A 21,475-nucleotide genomic window follows, 5' to 3' on the forward strand; every position below is an offset into this window, starting at 1 on the left:
GTTTTTTAGAAGGTCAGATAAGAAGCAGACCCTCACCCCTAATGTTTTAGATGGTCAGATCAGCAGCAGACCCTCGCCCTAATGTTTTAGAAGGTCAGATCAGCAGCAGACCCTCACCCCTAATGTTTTAGAGGGTCACCAGCAGGCCATCAATCATAATTTTTCAAGGGTGTGTATGATGCCCTCTTTTATGTGTAATAAAGGGTGTATTGGAGTGCCGGTTCCTTGTAATTTTTGGCAGCCATTTCACTTAGTGCATAGGCTTTATGAGTGTAGGAGTCCCACTACCTGAACAGGTGTACCACAATGTGAATGAGGCCCTCCTTTATGTGATATACAGGTTGTATCAGAGTGCCTCTTCCTTGTAATTTTTGGCAGCACTTGCACTTTATATACAAGTAAATATACAGGAAAGAATGTTTTCTAACAATTTTTCCTCTAAAATAGATTTTATCTTTGGTTTGGTGCGTATTATTGTCAGTCTGTAAAAGTGGCGTACTACTCGGACAACATCATTCCCAGCAGCGACCTGGGAGCCCAAGATGCATCCAGACATCCTCCCCATGTTTTCATCAATTTCTGACCTTTTGCTATGAACCAGACACCCTCCCCTCTTCAGAACAGGGGGTACCTGGTTTAATGCTCAGGTTCTCCCATTGCCAAGCACCCGAGCATCCCAAAGTGTTCTACTCGAGCACCCGAGCACTTTGGTGCTCCATCAACACTACTGACTAGACTTGGTTAAGATTTCTCTTTGTATTTCCAGTTAGTTGCTTCTGCCCAACGCTGACATACACACTTCAACACTTGTTTAATCTGTCCTCCCTTTAAATACAGGAGAGCCATTTCTTCGTCAGAATTCCCCCGTGTCTGTTTACCTTTTTCCTGAAGAAGTTTCCTTTGTGAATAGAAGTGCGACAGTCCACCCTTCACCTCCACCTCCCGATTCACATTTATCACAGGAGAGTCTTGGAGGCTCAGATACCAGTGGAGATAGTGAACTGACAGACACAGATGATTTCTGTATTCTTGATGCCCCAGGGATTGGTGTGCCAGTGAGTATCCAACTACAATGACATAGTTGGAATTCCTATATTTCTTGTTTATTGGATAAGTAATTGCTGTATCGTGTGTCAGATGCTTATCTCTTTTCTATTTCCCTTAGCCAAAAGATGGAGAACCTGTTGTGAGAAAACTAGTGGATAGTCCAATATTGGTGAAGGATGGACACTTTTCTCGCCCACTTGGTAGTACCGACTTACTGAAGCCTCCAGCTAAATTTCCTGTGCCAGAGACACGTATAGTTCTAAGAGAGATCTCTGTTGTATGGCATTTGTTTGGAGGAAAAGATTTTGGTAGCAGCAGACCAAACTCTGCAAGGGCACAATCACCAAGGTGAGGACAATAGCATTTTATGCAGGTTTCCAGGATGTGAATCACTCACGCTCAATACACTAAGCTGTGCAGGATACCGGTAAATATGAAGCCAGCAGAAGTGTGAATACAGCTCTGGACAAGATTTGGCTATAATACAGACACTCAGTGCAACATAAGTAGAGTAAAATGCTTGTAAAATTACAAAACTTATATAACATTTAGATACTGTAGAAACTGTAAACATGTGTTTAAGGTTATATCGACATGGTACAGATATACTGCAGAAGATGCGTTGTACAGTACCAGCAAAGTGAATGAGATTTTAAGAAATCTCATCCACACGTTGCGAATAAATGTGCAGCATAAATGATACTATGGATTTCCGCTGTGAATTTCGGCCTTTGCAATGCATATGGTGAAATGCGTGGCAAATAAATCCATAGCGGAATCATGGGAAAATCCACCCTGTGTGCCCATATCCTAAGGGTGAACCTCTTCTTTCATAAAATTCTTAGATTTTTTTTCTGGTGCTGTTTGTAGTCTAGACACACTACATGACAAATACACTGCTCAAAAAAAATAAAGGGAACACAAAAATAACACATCCTAGATCTGAGTTAATTAAATATTCTTCTGAAATACTTTGTTCTTTACATAGTTGAATGTGCTGACAACAAAATCACACAAAAATTAAAAAATGGAAATCAAATTTTTCAACCCATGGAGGTCTGGATTTGGAGTCACACTCAAAATTAAAGTGGAAAAACACACTACAGGCTGATCCAACTTTGATGTAATGTCCTTAAAACAAGTCAAAATGAGGCTCAGTAGTGTGTGTGGCCTCCACGTGCCTGTTGACCTCCCTACAACGCCTGTGCATGCTCCTGATGAGGTGGCGGACGGTCTCCTGAGGGATCTCCTCCCAGACCTGGACTAAAGCATCTGCCAACTCCTGGACAGTCTGTGGTGCAACGTGAAGTTGGTGGATAGAGCGAGACATGATGTCCCAGATGTGCTCAATTGGATTCAGGTCTGGGGAACGGGCGGGCCAGTCCATAGCATCAATGCCTTCGTCTTGCAGGAACTGCTGACACACTTCAGCCACATGAGGTCTAGCATTGTCTTGCATTAGGAGGAACCCAGGGCCAACCGCACCAGCATATGGTCTCACAAGGGGTCTGAGGATCTCATCTCGGTACCTAATGGCAGTCAGGCTACCTCTGGCGAGCACATGGAGGGCTGTGCGGCCCTCCAAAGAAATGCCACCCCACACCATTACTGACCCAATGCCAAACCGGTCATGCTGGAGGATGTTGCAGGCAGCAGAACGTTCTCCACGGCGTCTCAAGACTCTGTCACGTCTGTCACATGTGCTCAGTGTGAACCTGCTTTCATCTGTGAAGAGCACAGGGCGCCAGTGGCGAATTTGCCAATCTTGGTGTTCTCTGGCAAATGCCAAACGTCCTGCACGGTGTTGGGCTGTAAGCACAACCCCCACCTGTGGACGTCGGGCCCTCATATCACCCTCATGGAGTCTGTTTCTGACCGTTTGAGCAGACACATGCACATTTGTGGCCTGCTGGAGGTCATTTTGCAGGGCTCTGGCAGTGCTCCTCCTGTTCCTCCTTGCACAAAGGCGGAGGTAGTGGTCCTGCTGCTGGGTTGTTGCCCTCCTACGGCCTCCTCCACGTCTCCTGATGTACTGGCCTGTCTCCTGGTAGCGCCTCCATGCTCTGGATACTACGCTGACAGACACAGCAAACCTTCTTGCCACAGCTCGCATTGATGTGCCATCCTGGATAAGCTGCACTACCTGAGCCACTTGTGTGGGTTGTAGACTCCGTCTCATGCTACCACTAGAGTGAAAGCATCGGCAGCATTCAAAAGTGACCAAAACATCAGCCAGGAAGCATAGGAACTGAGAAGTGGTCTGTGGTCACCACCTGCAGAACCACTCCTTTTTTGGGGGTGTCTTACTAATTGCCTATAATTTCCACCTGTTGTCTATCCCATTTGCACAACAGCATGTGAAATTGATTGTCACTCAGTGTTGCTTCCTAAGTGGACAGTTTGATTTCACAGAAGTGTGATTGACTTGGAGTTACATTGTGTTGTTTAAGTGTTCCCTTTATTTTTTTGAGCAGTGTATTATTGCAGGCTTTGTAGTCTGCTTCTTCTTACAATGTACACAGCCATTGCTTTGCTTAAAAAGTTCGTAAGAATTTCTAGGGACATGATGGTTCCTTTTGGTCTGTAACACTGTTATGTTATTTGCTTGGTTTTACAGAACAAGAGCGAGTATGCCAAGTGCCCGTGGTTCTCCATCTCGATCCTCTGTGACAAACCGTCCTCAGAACACTTGGAGAACCCAGGGGGGGAACGGCAGGATCCATGACATTTTAATGGAGATCCAGTTGACCAAAGTTAGCCTTGTTTTATCATCTTGTTGGTTTTAGAATTTTTTGTTAAGGAATACTTCTAATGTATTCCATTACTCTGTCTGCACTGGGACAATCTTACTATGCAGTGGTCGCAAGATGATTTCTATAAAATTATATCATCTGGGTCCATTCAGTCATGAATCAAACATTTTATTTTTGCAGTGTTTTTTCTATCAAATACATCCAAATCAACCATGGTTGCTATCTGACGTTTAAATATAATTTTATAGGTGAGCTTCCAGCATGAGTCGTATCTAGCACCTTCTGAGCCTGGGGCAGAAAAGCTCCAAGTAGATGATGTGGCAGAAGTTCCCTTTGCTCGTCAAGTGTTTATAGTCCAAGAACTGGAGATTAGAGACCGCCTGACATCTTCTCATATCAACAAGTTTTTGTACTTATATACTAGTGAAAAGATGCCAAGGAGAGCTCACTCAAATATGGTAAGACAGGGATGAACAAGAAAGCACTGGTTATACAGTCTATGTGCAAGGTTGGCAAGAGGAATATTAAAATAAAGTAGTAAAATTAATCTGTAAGATTCATAACAGGTTCTCTGGTCTCTACATGTGCTTAAATGGGTTCTCCAACCCTTTACATGTGATGACCTTTTCTCGGGATAGGCCATCACTATCTGATCGACGTGGGTCCAACAGCCCCACCATTCAGTGTCCTGCAGTGGATCCATGCCAGGAACTGTGCAGCTCCATCTGTTGCACAGTGGACCAAGCTGGTTACTGCAGTGCTGCTCCCAGTAAAGTGAATGGGAGAAGCGCTGCAGTAACCAGCTCTGTCTGCTGGACAACTTACAGGGATGTATAATACTGGCACCAAGGCTACCGCAGATCATCTCTTTAGCGGGGTGTTAGACCACCACCAATCAGATTTTGATGGCCTATCCTGAAGATAGGCCATCACTTGTAAAGGGTTGGACAACCCCTTTAGCACCATAAGTAATAACCACTGCTACAGGTTACTGCACAGAGGTAGTTGAGAAAACAGTGCCCACTCTAGGCCAGTGATGGGCAAACTGCGGCTCTCCAGCTGTAAAACTACAAATCCCATCATGCCCTGCTGTAGGCTGATAGCTGTAGGCAGACTGGGCATACTGGCAGTTGTAGTTTTACAACAGCTGGAGAGCCGCAGTTTGCCCATCCCTGCTCTAGGCCATCACTTAGTGCCCTGCAGCTAGTGGCTGAACCTGCACCGCACATGTCTATTCTTAGGAAGCCAATTTGCCTATTAGTAAATTACAAGGCACCAGTGCTAACCACTGAGCCTGTCTGTATAAGGTCTTACAGCTGACATTGTATATCAGAGAAAAAAACATGCTGCCCTACTTAGAAATGAATGTTTTTTATTAGCAAAAAGAAAGTGTACTTTAAAGCTTTAGTCTATAATTAATACTGCCATTCTGTCATTTGTCCTGAAGCTTACTATTAAAGCCCTTCATGTGCGTCCCGAGGGTGGTTTAGGAGGACCAGAATGCTGCCTTCGAATGTCCTTAATGCCACTTCGATTAAACATTGATCAGGTTGGTATGACATCCAGGTTTAGTTTTGTAGATTGCAGGGTTTAAGTGGCTTGTTCATTTGTGTTAAAAGGGTAACTAACTAAAAAAATGGTATTTTGTATTGATGAAACACAGGGGCATTTGCACCCTTGGCTGTACAATGCGTTTAGAAAGTCTTTAGACCCTTTCACATTTTGTTATGCTGCAGCCTTGGGCTAAAATTTCAAAAAAAAATCATTTCTGCATCAATTTGCACCTAATACCCTATAATGAGAAAGTGGAAACAGAATTTTAGAAATTTTTGCAAAATTATTTAAAAGGAAAAACTTAAAGTGTTGCATGGACATACGTTTTTAGACCGTTTGCCATGACACTTGGGCCCTCCTATTTCTCTTGAGGATTGTATGGAGGCACAGATCTGGAGAAGGGTATAACAATTTTTATTTTGCACTGAAAGTTTCCACGAGCACAGTGGCCTCTATATTTCTTTGGAACAACCAGGATTCTTCCTAGAGTTGACCACTCCACCATACTAAGTAATCAGGGGAGAAGGGCCTTGGTAAGAGAGGTGACCAAGAACCCAATGGTCACTCTGGCCAAAGATTCTTTGTGCAGATGGGAGAAACTTCCAGAAGGTCCACAATCACTGCAGCATTCAATTAATTTGGGCTTTATGGCACAGTGGCCAGAAAAAAGCCTCTCCTCAGTAAAAGAGACATAAAGGCCTGTCTTTAGTTTCCAACACAAAGCACCTAAAGGACTCTCAGAATATGAGAACCAAGATCCTCTGTTCTGGTGAAACCATGATTGAACTTTTTTGGCCTGCCCAATACCATCTCTACATTGAAGCATGGTTGGTGGCCGCATCATGCTGTGGAGGTGTTTTCAGCGGCTGGGACAGGATGACTGTTGGAGGTAAAGCTAAATGGAGCAAAATGCAGAGCTATTTTTAAAGGGGTTATCCAATATCTAAAATATCCCACCCAATTCCCGGGGCCCCTTGTATGGATCATACTTTGCGGATCCCTGCACGGCTGCCGCCCCCTTGAGGCCGATCATTGTCACGGCCTCCTAGTGGCTGAAAATTCCCAAATCCAGGTGTGCTACCTTGTGGCACCATACCCAAGAAGACTGGAGGCTGTAATAGCTGCCAAGGGTGCTTCAACTAAGTCCTGAAAAAAGGGTCTGACCACTTATGTCAATGCTAAATTTTTGTTTTTCCTTATTAACACAGGTTTCTAACATTCTGTTTTCACTTAGTCATTATGGTATACTGAGTGCAGAATGATGGAGAAAAATACCAAAATGTGAAAGAATTAAAACCGCCAAAAGATGTTCCGAATGCACTGTAATTGGCTTCGGCTCTCCTTAAAGATACGAGCAGAGTGGGCTAAGGCTCATGTACTTCCTCTGGATCTGTATACAGTTCTGCTGATGTCCATGAAACAAGCCGATCACAGCCAAAGGGGCAGAGTACTTCTTCCCCTTCATTTCAGTAATTCTTGGGGGTTGTCACTCTGACCTTTCAGAAGTGCCTTTTTCAACTCTTTATTTCTGCAGGATGCTCTTTTCTTCCTGAAAGACTTCTTCACCAGTTTGGCCTCTGGTATTCAGCCTGTGGTTGCTATGGAGATTGGTTCAGAAGGTAAGTACTCCTTGCACTAGTTTTCATGCAAAACAAAATTACGAGTTGTATTCCCTTTTGCTAAGATGCCTTCCATGCCCAGCTTCTCGTATAGAAAGCCTTCGAAAACAAAGTGCCTCAGACTGTGAAGCAGGACTGGAGAATTCCTTGGAATCAAATGAGGAAGACACATCATCGATTAGCTCCGCATCTGATCAGCCAATTTACTTCAGGTGAGGAAACTGCATGTGTTATTAGTCATATTAGGGGAAAATGGCACCTTCCAGCAGTCTGTAGATCCACCTTCCCTGCCTCATGCCATGCAAGTGTTGAGAAATCTCATCATTCTCCAAAACGCTGCATGCCGTGATACAGTTGAGGAAGTAGAAGTGAAGAATTGTCAGAGTGATGTTAAATGTGGGCAGCAGGAAAGAAACTAAACCAAAGAAAGGGCAAATATCACAGCAGGAAACCATGCCTAAATATACAGAAGTAAAGAAGATGTAAAACATTTCCTGAAGCCATTCAACGGAATGGAAGCCTCACCCACAAGTTAGACATAAAGGGGCACATTTATTAAGACCAGCGTTTTAGACTCCAGTTTTAATAAAGCCGTATAGTTGGTGGAGGATCCGATGAAGTCATGAAGAGGCGCCGGCCTCTCTATAACCTCGGCACATCCAGCGCCAGTTCTAAATGTCAGACAGCTTCCAAACTGTCTTATATTTAGACCATTTTCCACTCCTAAAACAGGCGTAGAAAATGGTAAATGAGATGAGCCTATTGACCCGTCCCCCTACCCTGCCCACGCCACACCCACCATTTTAGACCAGGCATGAGCGGGGGCGAAGTTGCAGATAGCAGCGCAACTGTTGCGCCATCTGCGCCTGAAATATGCCTAATTTAGCCATATTTCAGTGTAATAATTGGCCCCCAAAGTTTTTCGCTGCACTACATATACAGCAGGCTATGGAGAAATTGTGAAGTATGTTTTCGAACACTGGGTACATTTTAACATTGTTCTCACAACAGTCATTTGTTGGACACACTATGTGCAGTCTGGTTCTGCTGTCATAACCATCAGCCTACAGCAGGGCATGGTGGGAGTTGTAGTTTTACAACAGCTGGAGAGCCACAGGTTGGCCAGCCCTGCTGTAGATGCACATAGGATGCATAGTAGCTGGAGAGATGCTAGGGGATTTGTAATCATGGCTTGGGTTACCTCCCTTTCCATTTAGATGCATTGGGATAATACAATTTACATTGGTTGTAAAGGTGAACATTACCTTTAACCTCGAGATTAAAGGGTTTTCTGGTTCCCCTGATTGGTTATATAGAGGTGGATCACAGAGTGGAGGGCAGCTGGAAGGATAGCCCCCTGAGTGCAGTCTATTGCAGAGCATGCAGCCCGAACCTGCTGGTCATCAGGAGACCTAATAGAAAAGGGGTAACAGACAGACAACCTTAACAGTACAACACTTTAATGTCTATTTCTGTTTTCTTCAGAGAATTTCGCTTCACATCAGAGGTGCCTATCTGGCTCGATTATCAAGGCAAACATGTAACTACAGAGCAGATGGTAAGTGCTGACTGACTGTAGCGGTAAAATCATAAACTGGCTTCTCTACTTTCTGCTTGACATAGCGGGGACTTACCTATATGCACTTTGCGATTAAAGGGAATCTGTAACCGCAGTTATGGACTATTATCTGGAGTAATACATAAATAGGCCAGATCACCTATTTTTATTTTCCTCCTACTGCTCCCCCACTGTCAGCACTCAAAGCTGTGCTGAAATAGTCCAGTCTGCTGTGCTGTGCTCAGATAATAAGGAGGACTCTTGTGTACATGCTCCGCAGTCCTGACAATGTATTTTATTGCAGCTTTAAATTCTGACAGAGTGGAAGAGGGGACACTAGGGAATCATAAAGTATCACTCTGGACTCATTACCCGCAGTACTACTCATGTATTACTGCACATATTAGTCCAAGATCCTGGTGACAGATTCCCTTTAAGGCTACTTTCACACTTGCGGCAGTGTGATCCGGCGGGCAGTTCCGTCGTCTGAACTGCCCGCCGGATCCGCCGATCTGGCTGTGACTGAAAGCATTTGTGAGACGGATCCGGATGCGGATCCGTCTCACAAATGCATTGCAAGAACGGATCCGTCTCTCCGCTTGTCATGCGGACAGACGGATCCGTCTTGTATCTTTTTTCACATTTTTGCCGGTATGCGCAGGCCGAAAGGACGGATCCGGCATTCCGGTATTTTGAATGCCGGATCTGGCACTAATACATTCCTATGGGGAAAAATGCCGGCAAGTCTTCAGTTTTTTTCGCCGGAGATAAAACCGTAGCATGCTACATCCTGATGCATCCTGAACGGATCGCTCTCCATTCAGAATGCATAGGGATATGCCTGATCAGTTCTTTTCCGGTAAAGAGCCCCTGTGACGGAACTCTATGCCGGAAAAGAAAAATGCTAGTGTGAAAGTACCCTTTAGGTGGTGGTGGTGGTGTGTACTATGTATTTAAATTATTCCTTACTGGAATCTGATGTGGAGTTCTGCATCCATATTGAGTTTGTATTTACAGTGGTGCTTGGAAGTTTGTGAACCCTTCAGAATTTTCTATATTTTTGCATAAGTGTGACCTAAAACTACATCAGATTTTCACACAAGTCCTAAAAGTAGAGAAAGATAACTAACTCAAACAAACGAGTAAAAAATATCAGACTTGGGCCTCATGAACACGCCCGTTATTTTGGTCCGCATCCGAGCCGCAGTTTTGGCGGCTTGGATGCAGACCCATTCACTTCAATGGGGCCGCAAAACAGGCGGACAGCACTCTTTGTGCTGTCCACATCCGTTGCTCCGTTCCGTGGTCCGCAAAAACAAATATACCTGTCCTATTCTTGTCCGCGTTTTGCGGACAAGAATAGGCAGTTATATTAATGGCTGTCCGTGCCATTCCACAAATTGCGGAACGCAAAACACACAACGGTCGTGTGCATGAGGTCTTGGTCTTTCATTTATTGAGGAAAATGATCCAATATTACATGTGGCAACACTATGTAAACCTTTAGGATTAGCAGAAAATGTTAAGGTGAAATTAGTGTCAGGTGTTTTCAGTCTATGGGAGGAAAGTCAGTTGTGAGTGAGTGTCCTTTTTTATTTGAAGAACAGGAATCTATCAAAGTCTATTCTTCACAACACAATTTTATGGAAGTGTATCATGGTAGGAACAAAGGAGATTTCTGAGGACATCAGAAGAGTTGTTGATGCTCATCAGGCTGGAAAAGGTTACAAAACTCTGAAATGTTTGAAATCCATAATCAGATTGTGCACAAATGGAGGAAATTCAAGAGCATTATTACTCTCCCAGGAGTGGTTGACCAGAAAGATCACAACAAGAGCAAGGCGTGTTATAGTCCGCGAGGTCACAAAGGAACCCAAGGTAACCTCTAAACAACTAAAGGCCTTTCTCACATTAGCTTATGTTAGTCCACATCAGGAGGACGCTGAACAAAAATGGTGTGCACGGCAGGATTGAAGAAGAAAGATGCTGCTCTTCAAAAAGAAAATTGTTGACCACCCACAGTTTACTAAAAATCATCTGGACAAGCCAGAAGGCTTTTTGAACAATGATATGTGGACAGATGGGACCAACATTTAGAACTTTTAAATGAGAATCATCATGTTTGGGGAAAAAGAAAAACACTGCATTCCAGCAAAAAAATAAAAAACTCAGCCCATCTGTGAAACGTGGTGGTGGTAGTATCATGGTGTTGGCCTGTTTTGTTGCCCACGGCGGCTGTCCATCATTAATGGGACAATGAATTCTGAATTATACCAGCAAATTCTAAAAGACACAGGACATCTGTCCATGAACTGAATCTCAACAGAACATGGGTCATGTAGCAAGACAAGGACTCTAAACACACAAGACATTCTACCAAAGTATGGTTAAAGAAGTCATAGGTTGTAATGACCAAGCCAAAATCCTGAACTTAATCCAATGGAAATGTTGTGGAAGGACCTGAAGCGAGCAGTTCATGAGAGGAAACCCACCAACATAACAGAGGTGAAGCTGTTTTGTAGAGAGGAATAGGCTAAAATTCCTTCAAGCCGATGTGCATGACTAATCAACAGTTACCGGAAACACCTAGTTGCAGTTATTGCAAGGGGGTCACACCGGATACTGAAAGCAAAGGTTCACATACTTTTGCTAAACACAGACACGTGACATTGGATCATTTTCCTCAATAAATAATTGGCCAAGTCTAATATTTTTGACTCTCTTGTTTGATTGGGTTATCTTTAGGTACTCTTAGGACTTGTGTGAAAACATAGTTTCTCGCCCATATTCCTTGGGGGACACAGGAAACCATGGGTATAGCTCTGCTCTCTAGGAGGCGTGACACTAAGTGAAAGCTGTAAGCCCCTCCTCCATCAGCTATACCCTTCAGCCTGGAGAAGAGACTGCCAGTTTTTGCTTAGTGTCCAAGGAGGCAAGACACCCCCTGCTTATGCAGGGTTGTTTTCCTATGATTTTTTATTTTTGTTGTTTTTAATTCGATTTTTTTCTACCTACAGGGACAACAGAGGCGCATTAGACCCCTCTGTTTCTCCCGGGGTTGAGTTGCGCCAGTGCCGGTAATTCCGCACTGCCGCCTCCCCCACAGAAGACAAGGTGGACCAGGGCAGCCTCGCTCCCCTGCGTCCCGCCAGCTCAGGGTCGTCCGCACGCCAAGTCCCTCCCCCGGCTTCCTGCCACTGCGGTGCCAGGAGCTGAAGGGGCGACCCCCGCTCGATGGACTGAGGGCGAAGACAGCGTATGGTGAGAGTGGCTGCTCCAGCCTCCCCTTCCTCCCTCCCACCGCTGCTACAGGCCTCCTGGGCTCCCATGGCCACTGCTACATCCCCCTTGGCCACTGCTACATGGCCACTGCTACATCGTGCGCCCACCCCCCCCCCCCCCCCCCCCCCCCCCCCCCCCCCCCCGGGCATATCGGGACCGTTACCGGGCAGGGGAGTTTATCTGGGCAAGTCCTTGGCAGGGACGCTGCCTTCAGGGGACGGCTGCAGGAAAAAAGCAAGCCGTCTGCCACATCCAGGCGCGGCGGGGGCCGCTTACTTGGCGTGAACGGCGCCATTTCAGGCCGGCACTTCATCATCCTTGGGGGTTAAAATCATTTTGCCGCGCGCGCGCGGCTCTGCTTCTTCTTCAGCGCGGCAGAGGGGGGGCGGAGCTTCCTACATGCGCTCCGCTACTTCCGGTTTCATCGGGCTCCACTTCTCAGTGCTGCGTGGAATCCTCTCTGCCGTGCGATCCTGAAGCCATTCATCTCCGTGCTGCTGCCTCTCCTCCACAGCCTCCTCAGTCTGTTCCCCTTACCGCTGCCACTTGCATCATCCGGGTCTGGTAGGACTGTTAACCCCCTCCGTGCCACCACTTTTCTTGGGGTCTCCCACTTTAAGTGCAACATCTTTTTTTCCACCATGTCAGACCCTTCTGCAGCCGCCAAGCCTTGGTACCATGCCTGTACTGCTTGTAGGGAACCCTTTCCCCGGGGGCAATCTGATCCGCACTGTACTGCATGCCGAGCTCCACCGCAGCCTCAGTCGCCCGCTGTGTCGCTCCCTGCTTCCTCTGACCCGCCTGACTGGGCTAGATCCCTGTCCCAGGCCGTGGAAAGCCTCACTCATGTCGTGGGCCGCCTAATAGACAGGCCACCTACCCCGCAGGACGCCTCTCTGACTGTCGCGCCCTCCGGGTCCACTGCTTCTGCCGCTGCAGCGGGTTCACTCTCTCTTAGTGACCCCTCCCGAGCTAGGCACTCTCAGAAGCGTATTAGAGTAGAGCGAGCCTCCTCGTCTGAGGCCTCACTCTCCCCGCCACGCGTGCGCACCCAGACGAGCCTCTCCTCTCCAAAGGATTCGCTCTCTGAAGGTGAATTGGCGGTTTCAGATTTGGAAATGGACTCGGCCCTGCCGTCCAAGCTAGCCTCAGCGATGGGTCAGCTCATCTCTGATATTCGTGACACCTTTAAGGTGCAGGATGATCCCCCTAGCTCTGACGCAGCTAGCGTCTCCTTTATCAGACCCAGGCAGGCCTCAAAAGTCTTTCCAATCCACTCTGTTTTCTCCTCTGTGGTGTCTAAGGCTTGGGCTCGCCCGGACGCCCGTTTTGTCAGCCCCAAGAAGCTGGACATTTGCTATCCCTTTCCAGCCGATGTCGTGGCCACATGGTCTTCCCCACCCAAGGTGGACCCCCCTGTGGCCCGGCTGTCAAAGAACACGGCCATCCCTGTTCCCGACGGGTCCTCTCTTCAGTCAGCGGAGGACCGTCGCATGGAGACCCTTTCCAAGGGCATTTTTGCTGCCTCCGGTTCTGCTCTCAGACCGGTTTTTGCCTCTGCTTGGGCAGGGAAAGCAATCTCTGCTTGGGGTGCGCAGCTGGAACAGGAGTTGGACTCGGACGTCCCCATCCAGGACCTACGTTCCTTGGCCCAGCTTATTATTCGGGCCGGGAATTTTGTTTGTGAGGCCTCCCTTGATGCGGGAGCCCTTATTGCACGCTCCTCCGCCCTGGCAGTTTCCGTCAGGAGGGAGCTCTGGCTGAAGGTTTGGAAAGCGGACGCTGCCTCCAAACGTTCCTTGGCGGGGCTACCGTTTGCGGGTTCCCGCCTTTTCGGGGTCCGCCTAGACGAACTTATTTCGGAGGCCACGGGTGGTAAAAGCACCCATCTTCCTCAACCCCAAGCTAGGGGGGCCCCCGCGGACGCCCTGGTGCGTCTCGTTTTCGGTCCTCCCGCAGGGCCTCTGGGGCTCCCACCACAGCTGCCGCTTCGGCTCCTCCCCAGGACAAGCGTAGGAAGCCGTTTTTTCGGGCCCAGCCCTCCTGGCGCAAGCCGCAGGCTGCCCGCACACCCGCAGCAAAGCAGTCCTCTGCCTGAAGGCGCGCCCCCACCCACCCGGGTGGGGGGCCGGCTCCTCCTTTTCAGGGACGTCTGGATGGCTCACGTCTCCGACGCCTGGGCCCTCGAAATTGTGTCCTCCGGATACAAAATCGAATTTGCATCCTTCCCTCCAGATCGGTTCTTTCGCTCCCGCCCGCCGCGGGACCCGAAAAGCGCGGCTGCGTTCTCCGCGGCCGTTCAAGCCTTACTGGACAGGGGGGTGATTACCCCCGTTCCTCTAGAGGAAAGGTTCCAAGGGTTCTACTCGAACCTCTTTGTAGTTCCCAAGAAGGGAGGTTCGGTGCGGCCCATTTTGGACCTCAAAAAGCTCAACCGTTTTCTCCTCCTTCGACGCTTTCGGATGGAGTCCCTCCGTTCCGCGGTGGCTTCCCTGGAGCAGGGAGATTTCATGTCTTCCATCGATATACAGGATGCCTACCTCCATGTTCCGGTAGCCCGGTGTCACCATCGCTTCCTCCGATTCGCCGTGGGGGACCTCCACTTCCAGTTTGTCGCCCTTCCCTTTGGGCTGGCAACTGCCCCCCGGGTGTTCACCAAGGTCCTGGCCCCGGTTTTTGCCTTACTCCGTTCCAGGGGTGTTTTTCTGCTACCGTACTTGGACGATATCCTCATCAAGGCTCCGTCCCTTTCTCAAGCGGTTGCCAGCGTGGATCTCACTCTAGAGACTCTGGCGAGGTTCGGTTGGGTCATCAACTTCCCCAAGTCCTCCCTTCCCCCCTCCAGACAGCTAGTCTTCCTGGGAATGCTTTTAGACACAGGAGCGGCGGAGGTACGTCTTCCCTCGGAAAAACGTCTGACCCTCCGTGGAGCGGTTCGGGGTCTCCTTCTCCACCGTCGACCGTCCTTCCGCTTCTGCATGCGGGTCTTGGGGCAGATGGTTGCCTGCTTCGAGGCGATCCCATTTGCGCAGTTTCACTCCCGCCCTCTCCAACGGGCGATCATCTCCTCCTGGGACAAATCGCCGGAGTCTCTGGATCATCCCTTCCGTCTATCGCCTCCGGTGCGGTCATCTCTCCGCTGGTGGTTACAGTCCCCTCTTCTGGGCAGGTCCTTTCTGCCACTCAACTGGTTGGTGGTTACAACCGATGCCAGTCTCTTGGGCTGGGGAGGCGTGTTTCCTCCCCGATCCGTCCAGGGCATTTGGTCTCCATCGGAGTCCAAACTCTCGATCAATGTCCTGGAGCTGAGAGCGGCCCTTCTGTCTCTACGACACTGGACTCATCTGCTGAAGGGTCATCCTGTTCGTGTACAATCGGACAACGCCACGGCTGTGGCGTACATAAACCACCAGGGGGGCACTCGCAGCGCTGCAGCAATGCGGGAGGTCACCAGCATTCTCCGTTGGGCGGAAGCCCACGTCCCGGCCCTATCTGCAATTTTTATTCCAGGGGTGGACAATTGGGCGGCGGACTTCCTCAGTCGCACCACCGTCGACCCCGGCGAGTGGTCTCTTCACCCGGAGGTATTCGAGGCCATTTGCCTTCGTTGGGGCATACCGGACGTGGACCTCATGGCCTCAAAATTCAATCACAAGGTCCCCGCCTATCTGTCCAGGGCCAGGGATCCGGGAGCTTGCGGAGCCGACGCCCTCGTTCTTCCTTGGCGAGGCTTCGCGCGCCCATACATATTCCCTCCCATCCCTCTCCTGCCCAAGGTCCTTCGGAAGATAGCGGCGGAAGGCGTCTCGGTGATTCTGGTCGCTCCGGACTGGCCCCGCCGGTCTTGGTATGCCGACCTCATGCTGCTCCTGGCAGACGCGCCCTGGCCGCTGCCCGCCAGGGAAGATCTTCTCTCTCAGGGACCGATCTTCCACCCGCGTTTAGGGTCCCTACGTTTGACGGCGTGGTTGTTGAGACCACCGTCCTGACGCGTAGGGGTTTTTCTGCGGACGTCGTCCGCACCATGATCCGCGCCCGTAAGCCGTCCTCTTCTAGGATCTATTATAGGACCTGGAGGACCTTTTTGGGGTTCTGTGCCGATCTGGGGATTCCTCCGCTCCGCTTTTCTCTCCCCACCGTTTTGTCCTTCCTGCAGAGCGGACTTGCCCAAGGGCTGGGCCTTAGTTCTTTGAAGGGTCAGGTGTCTGCGCTGTCCATTTTGTTTCAGCGCCCACTGGCCCCCCTTGGTCCTGTCAAGACCTTCCTTCAGGGCGTGGCTCACGCGGTTCCCCCGTACCGTCCTCCGGTACCGCCCTGGGACCTGAACCTGGTTCTCTCAGCGCTCCAGGCTTCCCCTTTCGAGCCTCTGCGGACGGTTTCCTTGCGACTTCTGTCCTGCAAGGTTATTTTCCTTGTAGCCGTCACCTCTCTTCGGAGGGTGTCCGAATTGGCTGCACTCTCCTGTCTGGAACCTTTCCTAGTGTTCCACCAGGACAAGGTGGTTCTTCGTCCGGTCCCTTCCTTCCTTCCTAAGGTGGTCTCCGCCTTTCATCTGAACGAGGACATCGTTCTCCCCTCTTTGTGTCCTTCCCCTTCCCACCCGCGGGAGAGGAAGCTTCATCGCCTGGACGTTGTCAGGGCGCTCAAGATTTACCTGGAAGTAACCAGCTCTTTCAGGCATACTGACTCGCTCTTTGTGGTCCCGGAAGGGTCGCGCAGAGGGATGGCGGCATCCAAAGTGGCTATCGCCCGTTTTGTCAAGATGGCTGTTACTGAGGCTTATCTCGCCAAGGGCAAGGTTCCGCCCCTTGGTGTTACCGCTCACTCCACTAGAGCGGTCGGGGCTTCCTGGGCTCAGAGGAATCGGGCTTCTACGGAGCAGATTTGCAAGGCGGCCACTTGGTCCTCCTTGCACACCTTCACCAAGTTCTACAGGGTGCATACTCATGCGTCGGCTGACGCTGCTTTAGGCCGTCTGGTGTTGCAGGCGGCAGTTGATTGATGCCTCTGGTGTTGGTTGAGTTTGTTCTGGTCCCTCCCTTCTGGGACTGCTCTGGAACGTCCCATGGTTTCCTGTGTCCCCCAAGGAATATGGGCGAGAAAAGGAGACTTTTGTATTACTTACCAGTAAAGTCTCTTTCTCGCTCTTCCTTGGGGGACACAGCACCCGCCCTTCATTTGGGTTACAGTTGTGGTTCCGGCTTGGTTGCCCCCGTTGGGGCTCGACAGTTCTTTTTCCGGTTGGTGGTTATCTTTCACTACTTGGACACGCAACTGGCAGTCTCTTCTCCAGGCTGAAGGGTATAGCTGATGGAGGAGGGGCTTACAGCTTTCACTTAGTGTCACGCCTCCTAGGGAGCAGAGCTATACCCCATGGTTTCCTGTGTCCCCCAAGGAAGAGCGAGAAAGAGACTTTACTGGTAAGTAATACAAAAGTCTCCTTTTTATGTCATCGTTTTTATTTTGCAGAAATATATAAAATTCTGAAGGGTTCACAAGCTTTCCATCACCACTGTATATACAGTAACATTGCAGAGAATGTAGCGTTCATCTTACTTCTTCAGATTCTGTTCGATATTAGCTCAGTCAGTTCTTTCTGTCATCACAGGGTACTTTTGCTGGAATATTAATTGGACTGGCCCAGTTAAACTGCTCTGAATTGAAACTGAAGAGACTGTACTGCAGACATGGGTAAATATCGTCAAGAAGATTATCCCTGTGCTTATGATCAGCCAAAATTTCCAGGAAATGTTGATCGCGCTGCCTTCTGAGTGTAGAGTTCCAATCTCAGGTTATTCCACCTTGTAGCCAAACAATCGGTAACCAGAGGCTGGTGCACTCACGTACAACCACCCTAGAGGGACGTTATAGTAGAAATAGTGAAGTTCCACCAGGTAATATCGCAATCAGCAGGTTTTATTCTACTTACAAAGGTTGATAAAATTTCAGTCATGAAAACAAATTGCTTTCATCAAGAGTCCACCCAACCCGGGTTTTGCCAGTCCAGCTTCGTCGAAGGCAGCGCGATCAACATTTTCTGGAAATTTTGACTGTGAAGTGATTTGTACCCACGTCGCTTGGTGGATCTGCAGCGCCGATAAGTAACCACAAAGATTAGAGACTGTTTTCTTCTTATGATCAACTGCCATGTTACACAAACGTGGAACCAATACAGTCTTAAAAATATACATATCGGCAAATACATTTTTGCAGCCCATTGAGGTGTAGTAGTTTATCCCTTTATGCCGTGTCCGTTACAATGATCTGCATCTCCAGGCAGTGATGTTACAGAGCAAATCGCACTCATGGAAATACTGGAATCTTAAGTGCCTGCCGTGTGATTGTTTCCTGTCACTTTCCTTTTTACTCTGTGTGGATAAAAACTAAAACTCCGTTATTGTGCCGTCATTGCGCACTGGTACATATTACAGATTTATTGCACTGACTTTGCAAATTAGCTCATGTCTGCCAAACCAGAGCCTCTTCCAAAAGGAACACCAATCTGTAGCCAGCTGCTTGGGTGTTCTAGTTCATCATCAGTACAGAGCAGGGTATCGGAGGGTGTACAGTAAAAGGGGGCAGGCCATGCGACTGCCGTGGGGTCCGTGGTGGAAGGGGGCAATTAGTATACTCGCTCATATAGCGCTACTATATTCTGCAGTGCTTTAGCATCACGCTGTCCCCAATGGGACTCACAATCTAAGGTCCCTATCAGTATGTCTTTGGAGTGTGGGAGGAAACCAGAGTACATGGAGGAAACCCGCGCAAACATGGGGAGAACATACAAACTACATTCAGATGTTGTCCTTGGTCGGATTCATACCCACGACCCCAGCGCTGCAAGGCACCAGGGCTGACCACTGAGCCAAGTGCTGCCCATTGAACTGCTTTCACTTCTCCCCCAACTTAGTTAATTGCATTTCCTGCAGCTGCCTCTAGAGGGAGTCTCACTGCATAGCTTTATACAGCCCTTGCTGAGTTCTATGTAGCTGTATAAATTCATACAGTATGTACTGAGCTCCCCCTACTGGTGACTGCAGGCACTCAGAACTTTATCATTTACAGTGGGATAAGGAGCTCACTGGGGGATATTCATCAGTGTATTTATGGCAGTTTTATAGCATGAATACATAAATATAACATTTTAAGATGAACACACCTTTTCTTACAAATCGCATAGAGTGTTAACAATATCTGTCATTGCATTGTTGTTTTTGTTTCATCATTTTGTTTTTCTCCAAAACCGCTGCTCCCACATGCTGGCATAAATTCAGTAGGGAAATATAAAGTACACTACAAACAGTGTGTTTTCAAGGCATTTTCTTCACTTTTGGTGCATTTTTGGGGTTACTAGCATTCTCCTCTAAACGAAGCATGCTCTAGGTGTGGCACAAAAAAAGCCTGCAAAAAAACAACCAAGAAACCAATGCCAGGTTCAACTAGGCCCCAATAACAGACTTTATTTTTGGTTGGGCATTCTACATGTTACTATGGGGCCATATGACTTCTGTATACGCCCCTGGAAGCCTTAGAACTCAGAAGCAGCAGGTGGGTCGCTCTTCTTTTTGGAACGAAGAGCTTGGCTGGACTTGAGCCAAACTTCATACTTTTTTCCCCACGGAGCACTGCCTGAAAATGTCGCCATGCACCCTCTGGGTTTCTTTAATGAGGACCAGTACCCCCTTAGCATGAACTTACTGAGAAGCTGCTTAAAAAAACAACAAATGTAGCGCTGTAGCCTTATGGCTGTATTACAAATCTGTACAACCGCCGAGATGTACTGTGCAATAGTAAAGCACACATACAGGGTCATATTATCCCCCCTATTTCATACAGATACATGTGGAGGTTTTTTTTTGGTCAGATTTCAGTATGCCATACTCCATTAGGCTAGGGCTACAGGACATTTGTTTGCGCGACTGTCTGTCACAGTGCAACACCATTAAAGTCTATGTACACCTTTGCGGGCAATTTTTTTATTATTATTATTGCATTGTACTTATTTTGAGCTAAAAAATAATAATTTTTTCAGTAGGTCTTTATTAAAACTATGGCACCCTTTTTTCTGTACAGAGCTGAGATGCTCTAGTAGCAGCCTGTGGATTTTCTGTCTTTTCCGTTAGTTGGGGAGATGACAGGCTCCTTATCTCTGCTCTCTGACATCTTACTGATAAGAATGTGGCTTAAATAAGTGTTTATGACCTCTCAGTAGTTTAGAGATAAGGTTTATTAGATGACTGGCACAGTGTGAAAGTGGAAGTACCAGTCACACAGTTAGAAAAATAGTTAACTCTTTGGGACAGAACGGCTCAATATTTTTAATGATGGCCAATTGAAAATATTATTTTAACCAAAAGTGAGTAAAATGCAATTATAAACAAAAATTCCCTTTGAAGGTGTCCATAGCCTTTAACTATCATTACAAAAAAATGTTGCAGTGTAGTTGTACTCTTTTGTCATGGGACAATGTCGTCATGTAGCCATCCATACTTGCCAACTGTCCCGAATTGCTGGGACTGTCCCTGATTTTCAGAGACTGTCCAAGCAAATTTTTGCTGTCCCAGGCCAAAAATGGGCAGAGTTAACATAAACCCCACACAAAAGTGGGCATTCACTTGGGCAGAGCTTATATGTCCTGATTTTACCAACTAAAGCGTCGGTAAGTATAGACATCGTATTGTAGTGCTATTTTCCACAGCTCCATAAGAAGACATCAAACCGTGACCTACAGAGTGCGTACGTCTCATAGTACAGAACCATAGGGATTCTGTGTGCCTCTGTACAGGCTCCATGAATGACAGCCAATGGTGAGGCTGACTTGTAGGAGGGTTAGTACTTTGTATTAAAGAAGGAAGCAGAAAGCTTTAAACCAGAGAAGTGTAAATGGATATATAAACAGGCTGCTTTTAGATCTGCCCTTGGACTGGGGGAAACCCACATATCTGATCGTTTTTTTTAGATCTCAAGGAGACATGCAGGAAATGTTTTCTTTCCTGTGGTTGTAATGCAGCAGTTCAGGCAGGGTCATACACATTGTGACGTTAGTTAGGACCTTGCCTGTTATATAACAATACCATAGGAAAGTCTACGTTTTTTCATAGTAGTTCCGTTTTATTTTTTTTCCAGATTTCAGACTGGTAAAATTAATCTCTGCAAAATGGATGAAAATGGTTGTAGTGACTAGCTGCAATATGAAATGCCATAACGCTGTCCCGCTGCTTATCAACAATGCTCAAAGTAAAGAGGTTTCCAGGATAAAGATATCCATAGGAGATCAATTTGGGGACCAGCACCCATTACCTCAATCGATTGGCTGTTGCCTTCAGCCATGGTTCTAGGAAGTAAACGGTGTATGGAGCCGGAATACCACAGCTCCGTACACTGTGTAGTGGCCATTCTCAGGTGCTGAGCTGCAGTACCCAAGAATGGCCACTATACAGTGTACTGAGCTGTGGCACTCCAGCTCCGTGCACTGATTGGTGGGGTGCTGGTCCGCCACCAAGCTCGCATTGATGACTTATCCTGTGGATTGGTCATGAATATCAAAAACCCCTTTAAACACACTGATCTGGTGTGAACTCGAGACGGCGGGTAATACAGCATATTACAGAATTGTGGTTCCTTATTACCTGAGACTAAGAGGTATTTATACATTCTTTCTC

The 21,475-nt window shown here is 47.8% G+C and overlaps 1 protein-coding gene across 1 annotated transcript in view; it reads left to right on the plus strand.

Moving 5' to 3' along the window:
- ATG2A (autophagy related 2A) overlaps nucleotides 1-21,475 on the plus strand; it is a 147,326-nt gene that overhangs the window by 123,199 nt on the left and 2,652 nt on the right. The window contains exons 30-38 of the mRNA XM_040410669.1: nucleotides 838-1,055; nucleotides 1,166-1,395; nucleotides 3,665-3,800; nucleotides 4,049-4,258; nucleotides 5,248-5,349; nucleotides 6,889-6,973; nucleotides 7,056-7,185; nucleotides 8,459-8,531; nucleotides 17,422-17,504. Of these exons, the coding sequence (XP_040266603.1) occupies nucleotides 838-1,055; nucleotides 1,166-1,395; nucleotides 3,665-3,800; nucleotides 4,049-4,258; nucleotides 5,248-5,349; nucleotides 6,889-6,973; nucleotides 7,056-7,185; nucleotides 8,459-8,531; nucleotides 17,422-17,504 (1,267 nt within the window). The remainder of the gene's footprint in view (nucleotides 1-837; nucleotides 1,056-1,165; nucleotides 1,396-3,664; nucleotides 3,801-4,048; nucleotides 4,259-5,247; nucleotides 5,350-6,888; nucleotides 6,974-7,055; nucleotides 7,186-8,458; nucleotides 8,532-17,421; nucleotides 17,505-21,475) is intronic.

Source organism: Bufo bufo, chromosome 10 (genome assembly GCF_905171765.1).
Source record: "Bufo bufo chromosome 10, aBufBuf1.1, whole genome shotgun sequence".
Lineage (NCBI taxonomy): Eukaryota > Metazoa > Chordata > Amphibia > Anura > Bufonidae > Bufo > Bufo bufo.